The following is a 20718-nucleotide window of genomic DNA, read 5'->3' as shown; positions in this document are numbered from 1 at the left end:
GGTGAGGCCCAGTGCACAGTGACTTAGAACAGGGGTCGGCTAACTGTGACAGCAGGCCGGGATTGTTTTGTCAGGCCCTCGAGCTAAGAATTTTTTTTAAATATATTTTTAATGGATTATAAAACAAAACAGAAACAAAGAAGAGTATGTGATGAAGATCTCTGTGGGCAGCAAAGCCTAAATACTTACTACCTGGGCCCTTATAGAAAAACTTTGCTGACCCCTGACTTAGAGCAAGGCTCTGCACTGGACAGACCTGATCAGGTCCCCGCCCACCACGTACTAGCCCAGGATTGACCGTGGCCAAGTTCCTAGCTCCTTAAGCTCCAGTTCTGTTTCTTCATCTGTAAAACGGGCAGTGAGAGTACACAGAGGGTTGTCGGCCACAGGGCTTTTTTTTTTTTTTTTTTTCCTATCTGAAGTTGCAGGAACGTAAGTAGTCTGATTGCACATGTGAGTCAAGAGTGGGCCTGTCACTGTCATCCTTGTCTGGGGCAGTGTTCATGGCACTGGGCATCAAGCTCATAACCTGGCTCAGCCATCTAGCTGGCGAGATGGGGCACATACCAAAGATACTCAAAAAACCCACATACTGAAGCTTAAAATAGTGTGGAGCTGCCACCAATCCAGCGCACTTGGCCTCAGTGGAAACGAAAAACTAAAAATCTGGGTTCAAATGAGGAGGACTGGAATTTGGAACCTTGAACCTCGTCATTGTCATGTGACCATTTTAACTGATAGCTTCTAACTGTCTCTATGAACTGCCCACACCTGGGAAACCATGGCCCACCAAGGAAGGGGGAGCATTGGTGACATGCGGACGAACCTGATTGTGTCTGTCGCCTAGGGTCGGGGGTTCTGAGCAGTACAAAGTTCTTGGGAGGCTCAAAGGATGATCTGAGGGTCTCAGTGGCACTCCTGGAAGGGGCAGATCCTTCTGTCCATGGGGAGCAATAGTTGGAGAGGCCCCGTGGCCCTCTCCTGCAGATCCCTCTCTCGGGGATCACGAAGGTAACGCTCAGCAGTGACTAGTGAAGGGCCAACACCCCCCAGGAGGGGCTGGCCCTGTTTGCCAGCTCCACCCAAGCCTTCTTCAACTGTGCCTTCAGTGGTGTGTTTTTATTGTCCCTGTGGATGGACTGGGGAGTGTGTCCAGCTTGTGGATACCCCAAATGTCCAAAAATTCACTTTCCTTTCCCAGGAGGAATTCTGGGCTGTTTTTAGCCCCTGGTTGGTGCTAAGAGTGATTTTAAGGTAACGGAGCTACATGAGGTGTGCTGGTTTGTCCTTCTAGGTTCCCTGCCAGAGGACTGCACTCACCCCGGCCCACTGCAGCCCGGCACTGTCGGCCGTCACCGGAGAATGCGGATGCTGGCTGCCTCCTGGGGCTGTCGCTTTGCACAAAGGTAGGCCCACAGCCTGCTCCACTCAGGTGTAGCCCTTATGCACAGACCAAGGAGGAAGTTTGGATTTTTCTTTTTAGGTGAAATAATGGAATTGTGGTTATGTTTGTTTGTTTTTACTTTTTCTTTTTTCAAGTCTCATAGAAGAACATACACAGATGAAATGACGTGATATCTGGGATTTGCTGCAAAAAAAGAGGAAGTGGGAGGTTGAGATGAAGCAAGGTTGGCCGTGGATTAATTGTGAAGCCAGGTGATGGGTACATGGGGGTGTGTTACACACTTCTGTCTGCATCTGCATATTTACATTTTCCGTAAGTTCCAAAGAGAGAGCCTTAAGTGTCTGACCAGCTTGGGTTTCGGCCTTAGCCCTGGTGCTCCTGTTTGCAAGACCTGAGACCAGAAGTGTCCTGTTTCCTCATCTACAAAATGGGGCAAAACACAGCTGCCTCCAAGATTGCCGGGGGACGTTTTCAGTGAAAGAATACACGGAAAGCACTTAGTCTGGGACCTGGCCCCTAATCAGTCCCAACCCCTCCTGCTCTGGCTGGGAGTCCGGGCCACTTCACCCGCGGCTGACCATTTGGAGTGAGGAGGGGGCTTACAGGAGGGTGCCTGGGGGTGTCTACCTCCCTCTGGTGGATGCACAGCCTCTGCCTTTGATTAAAGCACTTTTGGCTCCACCCACATCTTTGATTGGTTGGACCTTTCTTGGTAATAGTTTGGAGCTAGAATCAAAAGCCAGGTTCCTGGGTACAATTTCTGCTAAAATATTGGGTTGTGGAAGCATTTACTTAGTTATTTCTTTTTAAACATTTTCTTTTGAAATAATTATAGATTCACAGTAAGTTGCCAAAAATGTGCTGGGAGGTCCCTTGTACCTTTCACCCAGTGTCCCCCAGTGGTAACACATCTCTGGTGTATCTGTAACACAGTGTCATGACCAACAAAGTGACTGGTACAACCCACGGAGCTTATTCAGATTTCACCAGTTTTACCTGCACCCATTTGTGTGTATGAGGTGTGTGTGTGTGTGTGTGTGTGTGTTCAGTTCTGAGCAGTTTTACACACATGTAGAGCCACGTAACTACCACCACAGTCAAAATACAGAACCACCTATCACCACCAAGGAGTTCCCTCAAAGGAAGCATTTGTTTTTCAAAACAGAAATAGCTGTTTTTCCTTCTGATTTAAAAAAAGAGAGAAATTATACACAGAAGAGTGTCAGGAAGGAAGTTTGCCACAGTATCATCAGCAATTTACTTTCTACTTTGTACTTTTTTTTTTAACATCATCTGAGTTTTGTTTTTATAATAAGCACGTATCATTGTCAAGAAACAACAAAGCTATTGTGAAATCTATCACCCAGATACACCACCATTTGGTGCTTTAGTGAACATCTTTCAGACCTCTTCCTAGGTTGGCTTGCCCGCCCTTCTCTCTGACTTGCTCCTTCTCAGGAAACACTTTCTGGAGGAGCTTCTGCTCTGATGGCCTCCTCTAGTATCGTGGTGTTTAAGGATTCTTCTCTAAGTGGGGTTTCTCACAGGAAGTGAGATAAGTGGCCTTTGGGGCACCTGGCCTCTCAGAAGCTCTTGAGAAGAGGGGTCTTGCTTGCTTAGAGAAGACTGAGGTCAACATCTGCTTCTTGCCTTTCTACTTGGTTTTGAGATCCAGCCTCTCCACCCAGCCCTCTGCTGCCCCCTTGGGTAGAGTAGTCTCCGGGTCATGGGTCTGGTATCTTTTAATAAAAGTACCACGGTTTTAGATTCCTTGACACGCAGCTTCCCCAATGTAGGCAGAACCCTTGCATCTTCCCTGTCAACACTTTTAATCATCACACCCAGCACCTGAATCCTAATCATCGTCCCAGCACCTGCTCTCCCTGTGCCAGCCCTGTGCCAGCCCTGCGCCAGGCGTTTGACGTATATTATCTTCATGAGTCCTCTGAGCAACCCATCAGGGTGGGTGTTATCTCCCTCCCCTGTTCTCAGGCAAGGAGGGTGAGGCTCAGAGAAGTTAAGCAGCTTCCCTGGGTCACCAGCTGGTATGTGGCAGAGCTGGGACTCGAGACCAAAGTGTGCACTTCACCACCTGCCTCCCCTGCCTCTGGCCAGCAGTGGCTGCCATTAACCCAGGATTCCTTGTGTTTTCTCGTAGGTAAGCCCAGGCCAGCATGGGGGACTCCAGGGACCTTTGCCCTCATCTTGACTCTGTAGGGGAGGTGACCAAAGAGGACTTGCTGCTCAAATCCAAGGTAAAGGGTCAGACCTTACGGGGCTGAGGCCCACACCCAGGGCCACCACATTCCTGGGGTGCGAACATTTCTGAAGCAGCGGAAGAGCTGGCTCCTGACGGTCTCTGCTTGGCCTTTGCTGTAAACGGAGAAGCTGGCGTCTGTTTAGGAGGCCTTCTGGGGGCTGTGTCCTAACAGCCATTAACTACCATGTAGACCAGTCCATTTGGGAACACTGATGCTCTGCCCATTAGTGGTTGGAGCAGGTGCAAGGCAGGGAATGAGTCAGACTCTGAGAGTCCACGGGCATTTTTGCACACGTGACCTGGGAAGGGCTCAGGGAGCCTCAAAGAGAGAAGGTGGGCCACTTTGAATAGGGAAGATGTGTTGTTGTCTGTTTGTTAAGTTAAATTTTTTAAAATAGGTAACATGTGGTTCAAAAATGAAACAATGTAAGAAGAAAAATGTCAAGAAGTACCCCCGCCCCCACCTGCCCTGTGCCCACCTTCTCCATTCCACCTTCATGTAGCCAGGGACATTAGTTTCTTTTGTATCTTTTCAGAGTTTCTTTATGGGAATACTTATTTTTCATTTTCCCCTTTATTACATAAAAGGTAGTGTACCACAGCTATTTTTTTTAAAAGATTTATTTATTGATTGATTGATTGATTGATTGCTATGTTGGGTCTTCATTTCTGTGCTAGGGCTTTCTCTAGTTGCGGCAAGCGGGGGCCACTCTTCATCACGGTGCGCGGGCCTCTCACTATCGTGGCCTCTCTTGTTGCGGAGCACAGGCTCCAGACGCGCAGGCTCAGTAATTGTGGCTCACGGGCCTAGTAGCTCCACGGCATGTGGGATCTTCCCAGACCAGGGCTCGAACCCGTGTCCCCTGCATTAGCAGGCAGATTCTCAACAACTGCGCCACCAGGGAAGCCCCCGCAGCTATTTTTGTAACGTACTTTATTCACAGGGCAGTATATCTTGGAGCTCTCTGGCCTCGGCACATAGATCTCATGGTTTATCTTGAAGTTGCATCATATTCGTTGTGTGGACTCCATAGCTGATCCTCTGTGGGTGGACATCTGGGCCCTTTGCAGCCTTCTGCCGATACAGTGTCATTGTGTTCAGGGGCAGAGCCATGTGTAGGGGCCATTCCCAGAAGTGGGGGTGGGTCAGATTCCTAGACATATTTCCTTGTCTTCTTTCCAGGCACCTAATGCTGGTCGTTCAGCCTCCCTGCACCAGCAGGTTCTGGGTGGCTTTTGGCCTGAGCTGGTTTAGTCTGGGCCCGCATGAGGGCACGATTCTTCAAAGTACCCTTGGCTTCTTTTGAAGTAGTTTCACTGGCTGTTACTGAACCAAGTTTGTTTGCCCAGCATGCATCAAGCCAAACACCAAGACACCGAGGTTTGCAGCAGAGAAAGGATTTATTCACAAGGCAGCCAAGCGAGGAGACAAGAGAACAAGTCTCAGGTCCACCTCCCCGAAGGCGAGGGGCTTGGGGTATTTATGGCATAAAGAAGCAGGGTGGTCTTAGGCGTGGGGAAAGGTGAGGTAATCAGTGTTCTGCGCAGGTGTTATCTGAGTTACATCCTTCTTCCTGGGATGTGTGTTCAAAACTAGCATGAGCTGAGGGTGGAGTTTTTGGCCCTCTGACGACAAAAGGTCATTCATCGGACACCTACGTAGGCCCAGTTTTAGGGTCAGTGGTCCCAACCAGTCTAAGCCAGCTCAAACTGGACAAGAGCTGACTCCAAGTTTCTGAAAAACAGCTTAAGCCCCTATTCCTATAGTGACCCATACATCAGCGCTGTTAGAGCTGTTATCTGTAGGGGTTGTTAAGGAGTCTTGCGATATATAGGCTACGCAAAGCTTGGAGGGTATGCAATGCAATTTGAGAAAAATAATTAAGACAAGCTTGCTCAGTGAAGGCAGGCTCAGAGCAGAGGGGCTTTTTAAGGAGCTGTTTCCTTAGCTGCTGTTCTGTAAGACAAGTTCAATTTCTGTTAATCACCAATTTCTGTTAACCCTAAGGGGCACGGTTTCAGTGTGGTCGGGAGGAGAGGCAGAGCAAGGCTCTGGTGCATTTGCACTGTCTAATGCTGCGTCTCTTCCTGAGTCTGCACAAAGCAATAAGTGAGACAAACTGAGAGATTTCTCAGGGAATCTGAGAGCAGGGAGGAGATAAATGAGGTGGGAAGAGGGAGGCAAAACATGGAAAGACTGGGCTGGGACGTGGCAGCCTTTTGGAAATCTACAAAATGAAACCAATGTTGTTTTAAAATACCCAGAAGGGGCTTCCCTGGTGGTGCAGTGGTTAAGAATCCGCCTGCCAATGCAGGGGACACGGGTTCGAGCCCTGGTCCGGGAAGATCCCACATGCCATGGAGCAACTAAGCCCGTGTGCCACAACTACTGACCCTGCGCTCTAGAGCCCGCGAGCCACAACTACTGAGCACGCGTGCCACAACTACTGAAGCCTGCGTGCCCAATGCAGCCATAAATAAATAAATAAATAAATAATAAACAAACAAACAAATAAATAAAATTGATAAAATAAGATACCCAGAAGGGGCAAGGATTGAACAGGTAGCTCAAAATGGAGGAAATGCAAATGGCCGAGAAACTCTTGAAAAAAGATGCCTGACTTCCCTGATGGTTAAGGATTTTGCCAGAGAAAACAACATGACCCCATTTTCAGATGGGCAAAGCAGAAGTTGCTCTCACTCAGAGCTGACCGAGGGAGGGAAGTAGACCAGGCGTGGTAGTGGGGTTAGGCATTACTGTGACTTTAGGGGTGCAATTCCACCTCTGGGAGTTTATCTAGTAGAAATGTAGTACCAGTTACACATACAGCAGTATTTATTGAGCATTATTTGTAAAAGGAAAATACTGGTGGCAGTCTGCATATTCATCAAGAAGGGAATGAGTGAACAGATTGTGGTGTCTGTGCCCATAGTGTGTGCCACCATGCACTTACTGCAAAGCATGAGATGTGGTCTCCGTGTACAGACTAGAAGCATGACCACAAATAGGTGACAAAAGCCTGTTACCAAAAAATTTGTATGGTATGATCTTATTTATTTATTTATTTATTTATTTTTTATGGCTGTGTTGGGTCTTCGTTTCTGTGCGAGGGCTTTCTCTAGTTGTGGCAAGCGGGGGCCACTCTTCATCGCGGTGCGCGGGCCTCTCACTACCGCGGCCTCTCTTGTTGTGGAGCACAGGCTTCAGATGCGCAGGCTCAGTAATTGTAGCTCACGGGCCCAGTTGCTCCACGGCATGTGGGATCTTCCCAGACCAGGGCTCGAACCCGTGTCCCCTGCATTGACAGGCAGACTCTCAACCACTGCGCCACCAGGGAAGCCCTGATCTTATTTTTGCTAGAAATCACACACACCCCCCATCTATGCATATATGTTTATATAAGAAGAAGATATGGAGGGGTATACTTCAAATTACTACAGCATATATGTATTGCATATAATACACTACACATTATATACAGAATATATGTATTGTATATAATATACTACACATCATATACAGTGTATGTGTATCATTTAAATTGTTAAACATACAATACTTTTATCATTCAAATGACTGAAATGAAAAAAAAAACTTGGGAAGATGGGAGTGAACTGTGAAATCAGGAAATCACAAAAGAGATGACAGATTTGGAAAGGTCAAGAGCTGTGACTTTGAGTCCACTAAGCAGACTGATCTCCAGCCAGCTGTAGCATCCTTAGCAAGAGACCCTAAATCACAGATTGCAAATCTCTGCCCTGTTGTGTGGGATGAGCTGTGTCGCCTCCACCCTAGTGAGAGTCCCACATTCAGGCTCTTTACAAACAGCCAAAACCTGGGCTTAGTAAGACGAAGAAGTTCCCGTGGAGGCCTGGGGGTCGACGTGGTCACCCTTGGGAGGAAACTGGGAAGTTTGATGACCCCGGCTCCTCAGCTTCCCCTTCTGACTCTGCTCTGTAGGGTCATGACCTCTCTGAGCCGCAGTTTCTCATCTTACGAAGGGGATGTTGATGGGACCTGCTGCACAGACTGTGGTGGGGATTACATGAGCAAGGTGTAAAAAACTTAGCTGGTTGCTTGGACCGTTGTGATCCTTCACCAGAGGTCAGCTCTCACTCTGATTAAGTACTCTGTAACTGCTACCAGCACCTAGAATTCATCTCACAACTGGCAGAGACACGTTGGGTATTGTGGAGGCTCAGTTGGGAATTGCTGTTCTAGACAGGCACAGACAAAATTACTTAGGACAGTTTAAATTACAGCAAAGAGACCCTGAGATACGGTGGCTTAAATGAGATAGAAGTTTACTTTTCTCTCACTGAACAGTCCAGATGTAGGTAGCACTGATAGAGTGGCTCTGCCATTCTCAACACATGGCTTTCATCTCCAGGTCCAAAGTGGTTGCTTCACTTCCTGCCATCACATCTGCATTCCAGCCAATGGAAAGAGGAGAAAGAGCAAGAGTTATGCAAAACTCAGAAGTGGCACATGTCGCTTTTTGCTGTCATGCTATTGACTAGAACTGAGCCCCATGATCACAGCGGGGGCTGGGACACATAGTCTGCAGCTGGCTGGCCATGTGCTCAGCCTAAATTCATGGATTCTTTTATTAAAGCGGGGAGGAGAGATATTGGTAGACAAGAAGCAGGCTCTGTCATCCAGACCACCAGAAACCTGGGTGTTTTCTGTGGTCAGCAAATACATTGATCTCCTGATTCGTACCAGGCTCTCTGTGAAGTCGCAGGGGTAGGCAAAACAGACCATCCTTCTTTCATGGAGCCCACAGTCTAGGTGGGGAGAAAGGCTTAAATAAATAAATGCAACAAAGGAAGAGTAGAAGGTGTGTTGAGGGAGCATATTATGGCGTCTGTTTATTTAGGCTTTAAATGATTGTATTGAAAATGTTTTTACAGGCACATGATAAAACAAAATTCAAACAATAAAATTTAAAGTGCCCCTGTGGGCCAGCGAGGGCCTTTCTGAGGCAAAGCCTCTAAGCTGAGACCTTCAGGTGCGTCCGTCAGTGCACATGCAACAGGCCGCTCACACCCTTCTCTTCCTCTCTCTCCGCATCTCACACAGGGCACCTGTCAGTCATGCGGTGTTTCCGGACCCAACCTGTGGGCCTGTCTCCAGGTAAAATATCCTTGCAGCTGTCTGGGGTGGGGAGCTGGGTCCAGACTCTGGGATGGGAACATCCGTCCCCCATGGGCATGGCCGGGAACCTTGGGCAGGGACACAGGGCATGGATGTCTTGGGTGTGGTTCCCAAGCCCAAGCCAAGAGGGCCCCAGAGTCTGCGAGCCCCCGGGCTGGCTGCCCTGGCAGCCATTAAAGATGCCAAGAGGAGAAAGCAAGTTGGAGAAGACTCTGGATTGAATGATCCCATCGGCATTAAAGTGTGTGTGTGTGTGTGTGTGTGTGTGTGTGTGTGTGTGTGTGTGTGTGAGAGAGAGAGAGAGAGAGAGAGAGAGAGAGAGAGAGAGAGAGAGAGAGAGACGATGTAGCATCTTGGCTCTGAGCCCTGGCCCGGGCCTTCGTTTCCCTGTCTATAAAGTAGAGGCCACCATACTGATAACTACCCCCGCCTTGCAGAGCCACCTTAGGGTAGAATTTGACGAGATGATGCCTGTGACGGTCTTAACAGGGTGTGTGGCCGGTAGACGGTGTCCAGGAAAATCTGGTCGTGATTATTACTGCTTACCAAAAAGAGTAACAGTAGATGTATCAACACGTGACAGTTTTCTCTGGGGGGTAGAATTATGGGTAGTTCATTTTTCTTTGTAACTTTGTAGTGTTTTCCAACTTCTCTATAAGTATGTATTGCATTTTATAGTCATACTGAAAATGGCTGTTACTTAAAATTTCTTTGAAAACAAATACAAGGAGAAACAAAAAAGCCCACAGGGGTGAAAATACCATAGTTCAAGTCTGTCTTTGCAGAAGACATAGGACCCCCCACGGGGCTTCGGCCTCCTCCTTTTGGGCCTGTTGCTCAGTGTAAAATACACTCCAAGACACCGTCTGGGCCCGCAGGGGACAGCAAGAAGTGCGAGGCGTGGTCTTACCTCCCGGGAGCCCACAGGCCCCCCAGAGAGACAGAGACGGACCTGACGCAGAAAGTGGCACGTCCTTTATGCCGCAGCCCAGAGGTCGTTTCCTTGCAAGGTCCTCAGCAGCCTGTGCAGTGCTGACCACAGCCGCAAATGACACCAGAGCACTCCTGCAGAGAAGCGGGCTGATCGCTGGGGTGGAGGCCCGCAGAGGAGAGACCTTGAGCTGGGCCTTGGGAGCTGGGTGGATTTGGGAGAGGAGAGTGCAAGGCCAGAGGCAGGTCACCAGGGATGCTGAGGGGCATGGGGTCCGCACCGGGCCCCAGCCGCCTCTGCCCGATTCAGTGTTCCCCGTTAGAAAATGGCTGTGAGGCCCAGTCTCCCCACCCAAAGTGTGGGTCCCGATAAGTGGCCCCTCAGGAAGTGGGGTTTTAGTGAAAAAGGGACAAGTGGAGGGGGAGAGGGTCTGGGCGCCAAGCAGCCGGGCCTCAGCTTTGCCCGGATCTGGCTGCGACCCTGCCTGGCTTCTTGCAGGAGAGCAGCAGCTCGGGGCACACTGCCTGTCTCACTCAGAGGCGGGGGCAGCTGTGTGGTGGCCATCCCTGCCCAGCGCGGACCTTGGCTGGGCAAACCTGTGTTCCTGCAGGGTGGCAGGGCCTCGGTGCCTGTGGGTCCTGTCGGGTGGAGACGGGCACTGGCTCGCTGTGCTGGCAGCGTCCTCTTGGCCGCCCCATCCGTCCGCTCTCCCTTCCTCTCCACCCCCCTCCCCAGGTCGCCTGCTCCTACGTTGGCTGCGGAGAATCCTTCGCTGACCACAGCACCATCCATGCGCAGGTGAGCGTGGTGGCCGGGAGCACGGGCGCTGTGGTCCGACAGCCCAGAGTTCAAACCCCAGCTTCGGCCGCCCCCAGCGCCATCTACCGCTCTGGGCTTCAGTGGTTATGTGTGTAAAATGGGAAGAATCACGGCGAAGCAGCAAGAGAGAATGCTGCTGCAGCCCCTGGCACCCCTGGCCTGTGGGGGGAGCGGGTCCCGAGCTTCGAGGACTCTGACCCGATGGGGCTTTTTCCCGAGGCCGGAGTGCTCACGCAGCCCTGAGGCAGGCCTGGGACACCCATTAGGCCACTGTATCCTTCTGATGTTGCATCTTGCCCTCTAGGCCAAAAAGCACAACCTGACAGTGAACCTGACCACGTTCCGGGTGTGGTGCTACGCCTGCGAGAAGGAGGTGTTCCTGGAGCCTCGGCTGGCGGCCCAGCCGCCAGGCCCCTCGCCCAAGTTCTCAGAGCAGGTGAGTGGGTGCGGGCGCCAGCTGAGGAGACGCCCAGGAGGGCAGGGCGGTGGGTCCCTGACGGCGTCCGTTCCTGCCCAGCGTTCCCAGCTGGCTTTGAGGAGCTCGTGTCAGCTAATGCCCGCTGAGCCCCAGCCCTGTGTCAGGGCCCGGTGACACAGAGGTGAGTGGAAGGAGGGCGGCCCTCCCTCAGGGAGTTTGTAGGCCTCGGGTGAGCCCAGGGCCGTGGGGCGGGGCACACCCTCCCTGGCCTGTGGAGAGCCCCTGGTGATGGTCCTGCAGCCACCTCTCTGGGGGAAACACCCGGAAACCTCCTGCCCCCCACCAGGCAAGGCACACGCAGGGAGCTGAGCAGCCCTTAAAGGAGGCAGGCGGGTGAGCCCAGCCCGGAGCCGGCCTCGGGGAGCAGTCAGAGAGCCGGCCCTGGGGCCCCGGGAGGCCAGGCGTGTGTGCATGCGTGCGTGTGTGTGTGTGTGTGGAGGCCAGGCATGTCTGCATGTGTGTGTGTGTGGAGGCCAGGCGTGTCTGCGTGCGTGTGTCTGTGTGTGCGTGTGTGTGTGTGTGTGTGTGTGTGTGGAGGCCAGGCATGTCTGCACGCATGTGTGTGTGTGTGTGTGGAGGCCAGGTGTGTCTGCATGCATGTGTGTGTGCGTGTGTGTGTGGAGGCCAGGCGTGTGTGCGTGCATGTGTGCGTGTGTGCGTGTGTGTGTGTGTGTGTGGAGGCCAGGCGTGTCTGTGTGTGTGCGTGCGTGTGTGTGTGTGTGGAGGCCAGGCGTGTCTGCGTGCGTGTGTCTGTGTGTGTGCAGTGCTGTCTTCTCCACGTTGGACAGTGGCCATCACGTAATGGGTGCTTGATAAGTGTATATGGAATACGTTTGTGGACATGGTAGATATTTATGATTTTTTACACAAAAGGCTCTGAAGAAGTATATACAAATCCTGTTTTGAGTGTGTATGTGTATTAACAGTTAAAACACTACATAGATAAGATAGACTATCAACAGTGGTTGTCTCAGGAAAGTTGGATTGCCTGTTTTTTCTGTGTTTCTGTTTTTTCCCAAATTTATTATAAATAAATTAAATTATTAGTACTCATTATTGTAAGTAAAATACAAGTCACGGAGTTCCCAGGGCAAGGCCACCAATGCCCTCTCTTTGCACAGTGTCCTCGGCTCAGATGGGCTGGCTCAGTGCAGGCTGGGGGGCTGGGCTTCTCCCCCCACCCTGAACCTCAGCGGGGGAGGCACATGGGCCTCTGACCCCAACCCCTCTCCCTCCTCACCCCCCTAGTTTTCCTCACTCTGGTTCTCGAACTCAGGACTCTGCGCTGCCCTCCCACCCTCTGAAAGCTGTTCCCATTGCTGTGGCTGACGAAGGAGAGTCCGAGTCAGAGGACGATGACCTCAAACCGCGAGGTAACGGCCCCACGTGCTGCGCTGCGCTTCCTGGGCAGGGCGGGGTGGCCTGTGGGGCACGAGGGCTTCCCTGGGGCGCCAGCCGCTGCCCTCAGCCCCATACAGCCGTGTGCCCCTGGGCGGGCCGGCCCCTCTGCACCCAGGCCGCTGCCCCTGCTCGGTGCTGACGGTGGGCTGGGCTGGGTGGAGGGCGGAGGGCGGGGTGTCCATGGGTTCTGTACACTGCGGTAACCAGAGCTGCTGGGAGTGGAACCACGTCAGCGGACTCGGCAGGTTTCCGGGGTGGGTCCTGGGGGCTCAGAACCATCCTCTACGGGTTCCTGCCGGGTCGAGATGCTCACCTTCCCCTTCCTCTGTGTGCGCTGGTCTCCCAGGCCTCACGGGCATGAAGAACCTTGGCAACTCCTGCTACATGAACGCGGCCCTGCAGGCCCTGTCCAATTGGTAGGTTGCGCCTCATCTGGGAGTTGGGGCCCCCAAGCCAGGTTCTGTATGTTGCCCACAGAAGCCTGTATATGGATACACATCAAAATGCCCCAAACCACACATGCCCTCTGACCTAGCAATCCCTCTTGTTGGAATTTATCCTAAGGAGGTACCCTGAGATGTTGAGAAAGCTGTCTGTGCAATGAGGTTCATCATTCTGCTGTTTACTGGAAACAACTTAATAGTTGATAAAATCATAAATTTATTGTATGGCAGCCTTACAGTGAGTTCAGGAAAAAATGGTGCAGGACAATATTTATTAAAAAGGGGAGGAGTTCAGAATATGATAAGTAGGAAAAAGAAGATTATAAACCTTTGTTTGGTGCAATCCCATTTTGGAGGGAAAATATTATTTTCCATCTAGGATAGGGTGTCCACTCCCTGAGGCTGGGACATCTCCTATTCCTGGCACTCAGGGTCTCCCACCTAGTAGGGGTTCAATATGTGTGTGTGTGTGTGTGTGTGAGCGTGTGAGAGAGAAGGAAGGAGGGATGGGGGATATGCATGCATAGAAAAGTCTAGAAGGATATGCCCCCAGATCTACAGAGTAGCTATCCTCACGTAGTAGGATTAAGGTCAATTATTATTGTTTGCTTAGTATTTTTAAATTTTTCTACAGTAAATGAGTATTTCTTATGTAATAAGATAACAAAAACAAAGAAAAGGGGAGTGGGGGAGATGCTTTTGGGCTCAGGAAGGTTTCCAGGAAGGGGCTGATGGGAGGACAGGCAGTGGTTCCTCTCGTTCACACAACAGTCTTTAAAGAAAGACCCTATTTCCAAGCACAATCACATTCTAAGGTACAGGGGTTAGGACTTCAGTGTATGAATTTTTTTTTTTTAATTTTTATTTATTTATTTATTTATTTTTGGCTGCTTTTGGGTCTTCGTTGCTGCACACGGGCTTTCTCTAGTTGCAGTGAGTGGGGGCTACTCTTCATTGCAGTGTGCGGGCTTCTCATTGCGGTGGCCTCTCTTGTTGCGGAGCACGGGCTCTAGGTACGCGGGCTTCAGTAGTTGTGGCACGTGGGCTCTAGAGCGCAGGCTCAGTAGTTGTGGCGCACGGGCTTAGTTGCTCCGCGGCATGTGGGATCTTCCCGTACCAGGGCTCGAACCCGTGTCCCCTGCATCGGCAGGCAGATTCTCAACCACTGCGCCACCAGGGAAGCCCTCAGTGTATGTATTTGGGGGGATACAATTCAGCCCATAACAGGTGGTGTCCTTCAATGCCTTCTGCAGGCATTTCTGGCTCCGGGGGGCCACAGTACACCCCACACAAGACGCTTTTGCTTCTCCACCCGGCTCTTTGTAAACAATGCCACGCCCCCCTTCTTTTCTCTTCTGACCTGGCTCCCTGCCCCGTCCCCCAGCCCCCCACTGACCCAGTTCTTCTTGGAGTGTGGAGGCCTGGTGCGCACAGACAAGAAGCCAGCCCTGTGCAAAAGTTACCAGAAGCTGGTCTCTGAGGTCTGGCACAGGAAACGGTGAGTTGACCGAGTCCCTGACCTGGGGCAGGGGTGTGGGGATGGGTTTTCTGTCGGCCCCTTGATAGAGCCCTTCCTGTGCCTTCAGCCTCTCACCATCACTTGCTGTGTTTTACCCTGTGCAATGCTTACATCAGCCCTTCGAGCTGTAGGTCATAGCCAACTCTGTTTCACAAACTGGGGAACTGAGGTTCAGAAGATGTAAGGATCTCGCTCAAGATAGCACGTCTTGTGAAAGGTGGAGCTAGAATTTGAGCCTGGTATTGATTGAAGATGGCAGCATTTTGCAGCGTGTGTGCTGAGGTCCAGAGTTGTGTGGTGACCACTCCTAGGTCTCAGCCACATTTGTGCACACAGGAAAGGATTTCAGAAGTGGCTTGCACTGACGTTCAGGGGCTTTAGCTCAGTGAAAAGGACTTTAAAGACCAGAAGCCTGGGTTAGATCTGTTTCTCCAGGAAAAGTTAAAATTGGGACTAATTTAAAGTGAGTGCTGGGAATTCCCTGGCAGTCCAGTGGTTAGGACTTTCACTGCTGTGATCCGGGTTCAATCCCTGGTCGGGGAACTAAGATCCTGCAAGCTGCGCAGTGTGGCCATAAAACCCAAAACAAAACAAAACAACAACAACAAAAAAAACTGTGAGTGCATAGAAACATATTAAGTGTAAAAGCAGATTATTAAACAGTATGATGCAATATAATTCCAATTTTAAGAAGCCACATTTGTTTACCTGCATGTAATTTTGTATATGCGTCTCTATTTTCTTGGAAAAATCTGGAAATCTTAATGGTAGTTATCTCTGGGTGGTGCTGTTAGTGTTGATGATTCTTTGCTGTGCTTTTCTGAAATTTTCTGTTTTTCAATCATGAACATGTGTTTTTCTTTTAAAGCAGCTGTCATTTTTATTTATTTTTATTTATTTATTTAGCCACGCCACGCCGCGTGCGGGATCTTAGTTTCCCGACCAGGGTTTAGACCCGTGTGCCCTGCAGTGGAAGCGCGGAGTCTTAACCACTGGACCGCCAGGGAAGCCCCCATGTATTACTTTTGAAATTAGAAAACCACAATAAATATTTTATAATGAGAACAGTTTTAGAGTAGCTTGTCATGGGCTGGTGGGACATGATGCCATCCCAATCAGGAGCCCTTTGCCTCACTGAACTGTGACTTGACGTTTTCCATCTTGACCTTAGAGATGTGCAAACCTGCTGGGGCTCCTGGCCAGGTTAGCACCTCCCAGAGTTGTAGTAAACGCATCACTGAGTCTGATCTGGCTGTACTGGCTGCCTGGCTGCCCTCATGGGCTTGAGCAGCTCAGAGCAGGCCACCTGTACTAACGGGTCTGGTCTTCCTACAGCCCCAGCTACGTGGTTCCCACCAGCCTGTCCCATGGGATCAAGTTGGTCAACCCGATGTTCCGAGGCTATGCCCAGCAGGTAGGCCGTCCGAGCTGCCCGGGGAACACCCAGGGCTGTAACGTACCAGGCCTGGCTTTGAAGCCAAGACCATTGTGGAAATCGGCAGCAGCAGCTCTGCTTTGCCAGGCAGCGCTCCTGGATCAGACCTGCTGCCTGAGCCCTTCATCTGTGTGGGGACGTCGGGGCCTCCCGGCAACCTGGTGTTCTCCCCACTCAACAGATGGGGAGACTGAGGCTCAGCGGCCAAGTCCTCACCCACTTACCACGTACCAGTTACACAGCTGGTACATGGCAGAGGGGAAAGTTGACCTCAGGCAGCCTTATCTCCAGGTGTGTGCACCTCAGCACTCACTCAAATCGGCACATGGTTTCTTGTTCCCCAAGTCGCAGGCAGAATTTCACTTTTATTAAAGTAAACATTTTGATGACAAGTTTTTGTAAATCTAGAGAATCCCTCTGAAACCAGTGATATCTTTCTATGGCGTAAAATCGTGGGCCCAAGATGAAGCAGAATGCAGCCACACACCTCCCCCTGCCCCAGGCTGACCGTTCAAGTGGTCCAAGTCCTGCCCCATACTGGGGTTTCGCTGCTGGCCTGAACCTGTTTGCACTGCCGACGCTGCTGCCTGCGTGGGGGGCCCAGGAACAGAGCAGCGGTCACCGAGGGATGCCCTTGGCCCCCTCCTTCGGCCCCCACTCTCCCCAGGGTGAGGGCTGCTGGGCCTTTCTCTGCTCACACCCTCAGTTGGATGAACACTTGGCCTCTGCCTGAGAAGCCCAGCGTTGCCTCCGCACCGCCCTTTCTGGGGAGTGGTAATACCCACGGTAATCAGAATCCACCGTGTACCATTTATTAGGTGGTCAGTACCTGCCACATAAGTTCAGCCCTGTTTCTACTCACAGAACTCTCATGAAGTGGGCCCCGTCATTGCCTTCACATTATAGGTAAGGAGCTGAGGCTCAGAGAGGTTCTACAAGTGGCTCAGGTCACACAGTGCACAGCGGCAGGGCCGGGATTTAGGCTTACCTGAGCCGTCCCTCACCACAGTGCGGCCCTCCCTGTACGAGGACCCCTGCTGGCCCTCAGGCTCTCGGTGAGGACACCGGGAGCAGGGCTACTCGCTGCTGCCGAACATCCACTCGACGCCAAAGCGTCCCTTTCTCTGGGTCTTGGGCGTAGCACAGGGGACGTTTCTGAGTCTGAAACATACAGGTAGCTGTAGAGCTCTCTTAATGGCCAGAGGATGCTGTCATGCTTCCACATGGCTTGAGATTTTAGCAATGAACACAGGGTACTTTTGTTAAAAGGAAGAACCAGAAAGAAAAGTAGATGATGTATTGAGGGCCTGTTTCTTAAAAGAACCTTTCAGTGTCCCTGACACACAGGACGCACGTCTCCTACCCCCTCCCTAATGCTCGATGTAATCCAACCAGAGCCCTCTCCTCCCTCCACTAGAACTGAGAAAACGAGGCCCTTCTCTCCATATCGGTGACCTGAGACTTTGGGTGCTTGGCTGGGTCTGGCCACTGCGTGATCCCCGCCTCGTTGGGCAGGAGTTGGCCTCGGGAGCTGCTTCTGACGTCCGGGGCAGGGACTGTGAGGGACAGGACAGGACTTTGAACCCAGTGGCCCCGCACAGCACCTAGTGCCCCCAGCTGTCAGAGGCCGGCCACCATCATCTTCTGACCTTTTAAAGCGCCTCCTGTGTGCGCTGCTCATGGCTGGGCCAGTGGGCAGGCTGTGCCAGAGGCCTCGCTGCCCTGGCTTCCTCTCGGTTATGACGTAGTCACAGCGTAGTCAGAATAACAGCGTCACTGCTGGGATTGGAGACCCAGCCAACCTGAAGTGGCACCTTAGTCCGAGTCATGCCCAGGCCTGCGGGAAGCGTGTTCTCCTGCACCAGTCACAATGGCAGGGGAAGGCGTGGGCACGGGGGCTGGCGAAGGACTGGAAGGGCAGAGAGAACCAGAGGCAGGTCAAGGATGCAGGCAGCCTGGCCTGCCGGGTGGCATTGCTCCCTGTGGAACTCAGCTGAGTGCTCACCTGGAGACGCACTCACAGTGTCACCTTTGTCCTACTCGGGCTCCCTGCCCACCCTCACCGTCCCCTCCTTTAGGGAGCAAGGCGACTTTAATGGCTGAACGCGATACGTCCACTCTCTCCCATGCTGAGTTGGAAGCAGGGCCGCAGGTGATGGAGAGCAGGAGCTGGGAGTCGGGTGGACCTGGGTCACCGTCTCTGCTCTGCCACTTCACAGCGCGAGACCTGGGAGGGCTCGGCCAGCCTCTCGAGCCTCAGCGTCGTCCTCAGTGGAAGGGGGGTTAGGACAGCAGTGTTGAGCAGGCCACTGTGAGGGGTGCCCGTGTGGGACCCCCGGCATCCGTGTCGATGCCGCCCCTGGTTCCAGGACACCCAAGAGTTCCTGCGCTGCCTGATGGACCAGCTGCACGAGGAGCTCAAGGAGCCCGTGGTGGCCGCGGCGGCAGCGCTGACCGAGGCTCGGGACTCGGACTCGAGCGACACGGATGAGAAGCGGGAGGGCGACCGGAGCCCATCAGAGGACGAGTTCCTGTCCTGTGACTCCAGCAGCGACCGCGGTGAGGGCGACGGGCAGGGGCGCGGCAGGGGCGGCTCCCAGGCTGAGACGGAGCTGCTGATCGCGGACGAGGCGGGCCGCGCCATCTCCGAGAAGGAGCGCATGAAGGACCGCAAGTTCTCGTGGGGCCAGCAGCGCACCAACTCGGAGCAGGTGGACGAGGACGCCGACGTGGACACCGCCATGGCCGCCCTGGACCAGCAGCCCACGGACACGCAGCCGCCGTCACCGCGGTCCACCAGCCCCTGCCGGACGCCAGGTACCAGCCAAGCCACTCGGGGCGTCGCAGCCCCGTTCGTCCAGCTCCTGATGGGGGGCAGAGCACCCACAGCCTGCTCAGCTCCCCCCCACCCTGGGGGGCTCTCCCACGAGACCCGACTTACTGGTGAGAAATCGGGTAGATGATGTGTCCGGACTCACTTGGACTCAGAGCCCGCCTGAGCCCTCCGCTGGCAACGGGAAGGGTGTGGACAGCGCGTTCTGCGTGGGGCTGGGGGGCTGGGGTGGGCCCAGGACGGAGGAGATGTGGTGGGTTCAGGCCTCAGTCCCCTTAGGAGGCGCTGGCAGGTCTTCCTGACCAGGCCTGGGGCTGGCTCGGCTGCCCTGCCCCAGCACGGTCCCCCCTTTGCCCCCAGAGCCGGACAACGAGGCCCACATGCGCAGCGCCTCTCGCCCCTGCAGCCCTGTCCACCACCACGAGGGCCACGCCAAGCTGGCCGGCAGCCCTCCTCGTGCGAGCCCCGTGAGGATGGGGCCGTCCTACGTGCTCAAGAAAGGTTCGGAGGAGCGGGCGGGGAGGGAAGGTGGGCAGGGCCTCCCCGCGTGGAGCTCGGGGCTGGGGTGGCAGTCGCACCTCTGGCTGCCGTTTTTGGTTTTGGAGCGCTCTTTACCAGGGGCTGGGCTGCCGTACTCCTCACGCAGTGTCTCTGAACCCTCCTCACACGGCTGGGACACGAGCGGGGCCCCATCCCGCAGACGATGAGTGAGGCACCAGCCAGTCACATGACTCATGCAGATCTGACCCCAAGTCCCAGCACCGCCCCTTGCCCCAGACTGGCCAGTGGGGGCTGGGCCTAGTCCTGTGCTGTGCCCCCAGCCCAGGTACCGGGCGCCGGCAGCCGGTGGCGGAAGGAGCAGCGCTACCGCAGCGTCATCTCAGACATCTTCGACGGCTCCATCCTCAGCCTCGTGCAGTGTCTCACCTGTGACCGGGTGGGCGCCCTGGGGGAGGGGAGGGACGCACCGGGGTCCTCACACAGCTTGGGGGTGGGGCGCTGGCTCTGCCTGGTGCCCCCTGCCTTTCTCTAGGGGTGGGCCCCGGCTGTGGGCCTCCCGTGTCCCGGGCTCGGGGAGCAGGCTCTCTGCCCCACACCTGCCCTCTGGTGGCTGGGGTTTGGGGTGCAAACTCTGGTTGGTCTGGGCAGGGCGGAACCCTGGGAGGTGGAGACCCAGGCTGACCTTCAACCCCACAGGTGTCCACCACAGTGGAGACATTCCAGGACCTGTCGCTGCCCATTCCTGGCAAGGAAGACCTGGCCAAGCTCCACTCGGCCATCTACCAGAACGTGCCGGCCAAACCGGGTGCCTGTGGGGACAGCTCCGCCGCCCAGGGCTGGCTGGCCTTTATCGTGGAGTATATCCGACGGTACGCCACCTTCCCGCCTGCTGGCGACACAAGGCCAGCCGGGCCTGGCCTTTCTGTAACTCGCAGGCTGACAGGCGACAGACCTTTAACAGCAAAGTGCAAGCTTTTGCAGGGCTGAGGGTGTAGTTCGGAAGGGAGCTTGAGGCTGAAGGGGGCTCGGGGGTTAGCCAAGTGGGGTGGGAGTGCTCCTCGGCCATCCTGGGATGGCCTGGTTCGGGTGGGCCTCTGGATCGGAAGGCAGGTGACGATGGAGGGTGTGACCAAGTGGCAGCTGGAAAGGAGGGCGGCGGCTGGAGTGCAGGCCTGGCCCTGTGGGGAGCGCCGTGGTGGCCTTCGCGAGTCCCCGCTGTGTGCCCCGAGGCCGGCTTTACCTGCCTGATGTCAGGGACCTGTACTCTGCCCAGAAGACAGGCCAGCGTGTCTGGCCCCTTCTGGGGCCAGAAGATTGGGGCCCCTTCGCAGATAAGGAAGGCGAGACTCGGGGGGAAGTGATGTCGCCCTCCCAAGGACACGGAGCTGCTGGCTGGTGGTCCCAGCCTCCTGGCTCCAGACTTCGGCCCATTCCACCCACCGGGCCAAGCTGCCCGTCTGGGCCCAAACAGACCCCAGCCCAAAGGCCCCCACGTCTTACTCTCACCGAGGCCCCGGCAGCACCCCCGCCACCCC

At 53.7% G+C, this 20718-nt stretch overlaps 1 protein-coding gene across 5 annotated transcripts in view; it reads left to right on the top strand.

Moving 5' to 3' along the window:
- The window catches only part of USP20 (ubiquitin specific peptidase 20), a 48534-nt gene that overhangs the window by 13598 nt on the left and 14218 nt on the right, over positions 1–20718 (top strand). The window contains exons 2-15 of one of the 5 annotated variants that reach the window (XM_068552058.1): positions 1295–1406; positions 1540–1628; positions 3564–3660; positions 8749–8802; positions 10490–10552; positions 10878–11009; positions 12328–12424; positions 12799–12868; positions 14280–14393; positions 15750–15828; positions 18219–18666; positions 19043–19183; positions 19504–19619; positions 19880–20052. In XM_068552058.1, coding sequence (XP_068408159.1) covers positions 3580–3660; positions 8749–8802; positions 10490–10552; positions 10878–11009; positions 12328–12424; positions 12799–12868; positions 14280–14393; positions 15750–15828; positions 18219–18666; positions 19043–19183; positions 19504–19619; positions 19880–20052 — 1568 coding nt within the window. In that variant the 5' untranslated portion in view covers positions 1295–1406; positions 1540–1628; positions 3564–3579. Of the gene's footprint in view, positions 1–1294; positions 1407–1539; positions 1718–3563; positions 3661–8748; positions 8803–10489; positions 10553–10877; positions 11010–12327; positions 12425–12798; positions 12869–14279; positions 14394–15749; positions 15829–18218; positions 18667–19042; positions 19184–19503; positions 19620–19879; positions 20053–20718 lie in introns of those variants that run through there. The other 4 variants (XM_068552061.1, XM_068552060.1, XM_068552057.1 and 1 more) reach the window with 4 other exon arrangements.

This window comes from Eschrichtius robustus, chromosome 10 (assembly GCF_028021215.1).
Source record: "Eschrichtius robustus isolate mEscRob2 chromosome 10, mEscRob2.pri, whole genome shotgun sequence".
NCBI lineage: Eukaryota > Metazoa > Chordata > Mammalia > Artiodactyla > Eschrichtiidae > Eschrichtius > Eschrichtius robustus.
The sequence above is the reverse complement of the archived record's forward strand: the minus strand, read 5'-3'. Positions and strand labels throughout refer to the sequence as shown.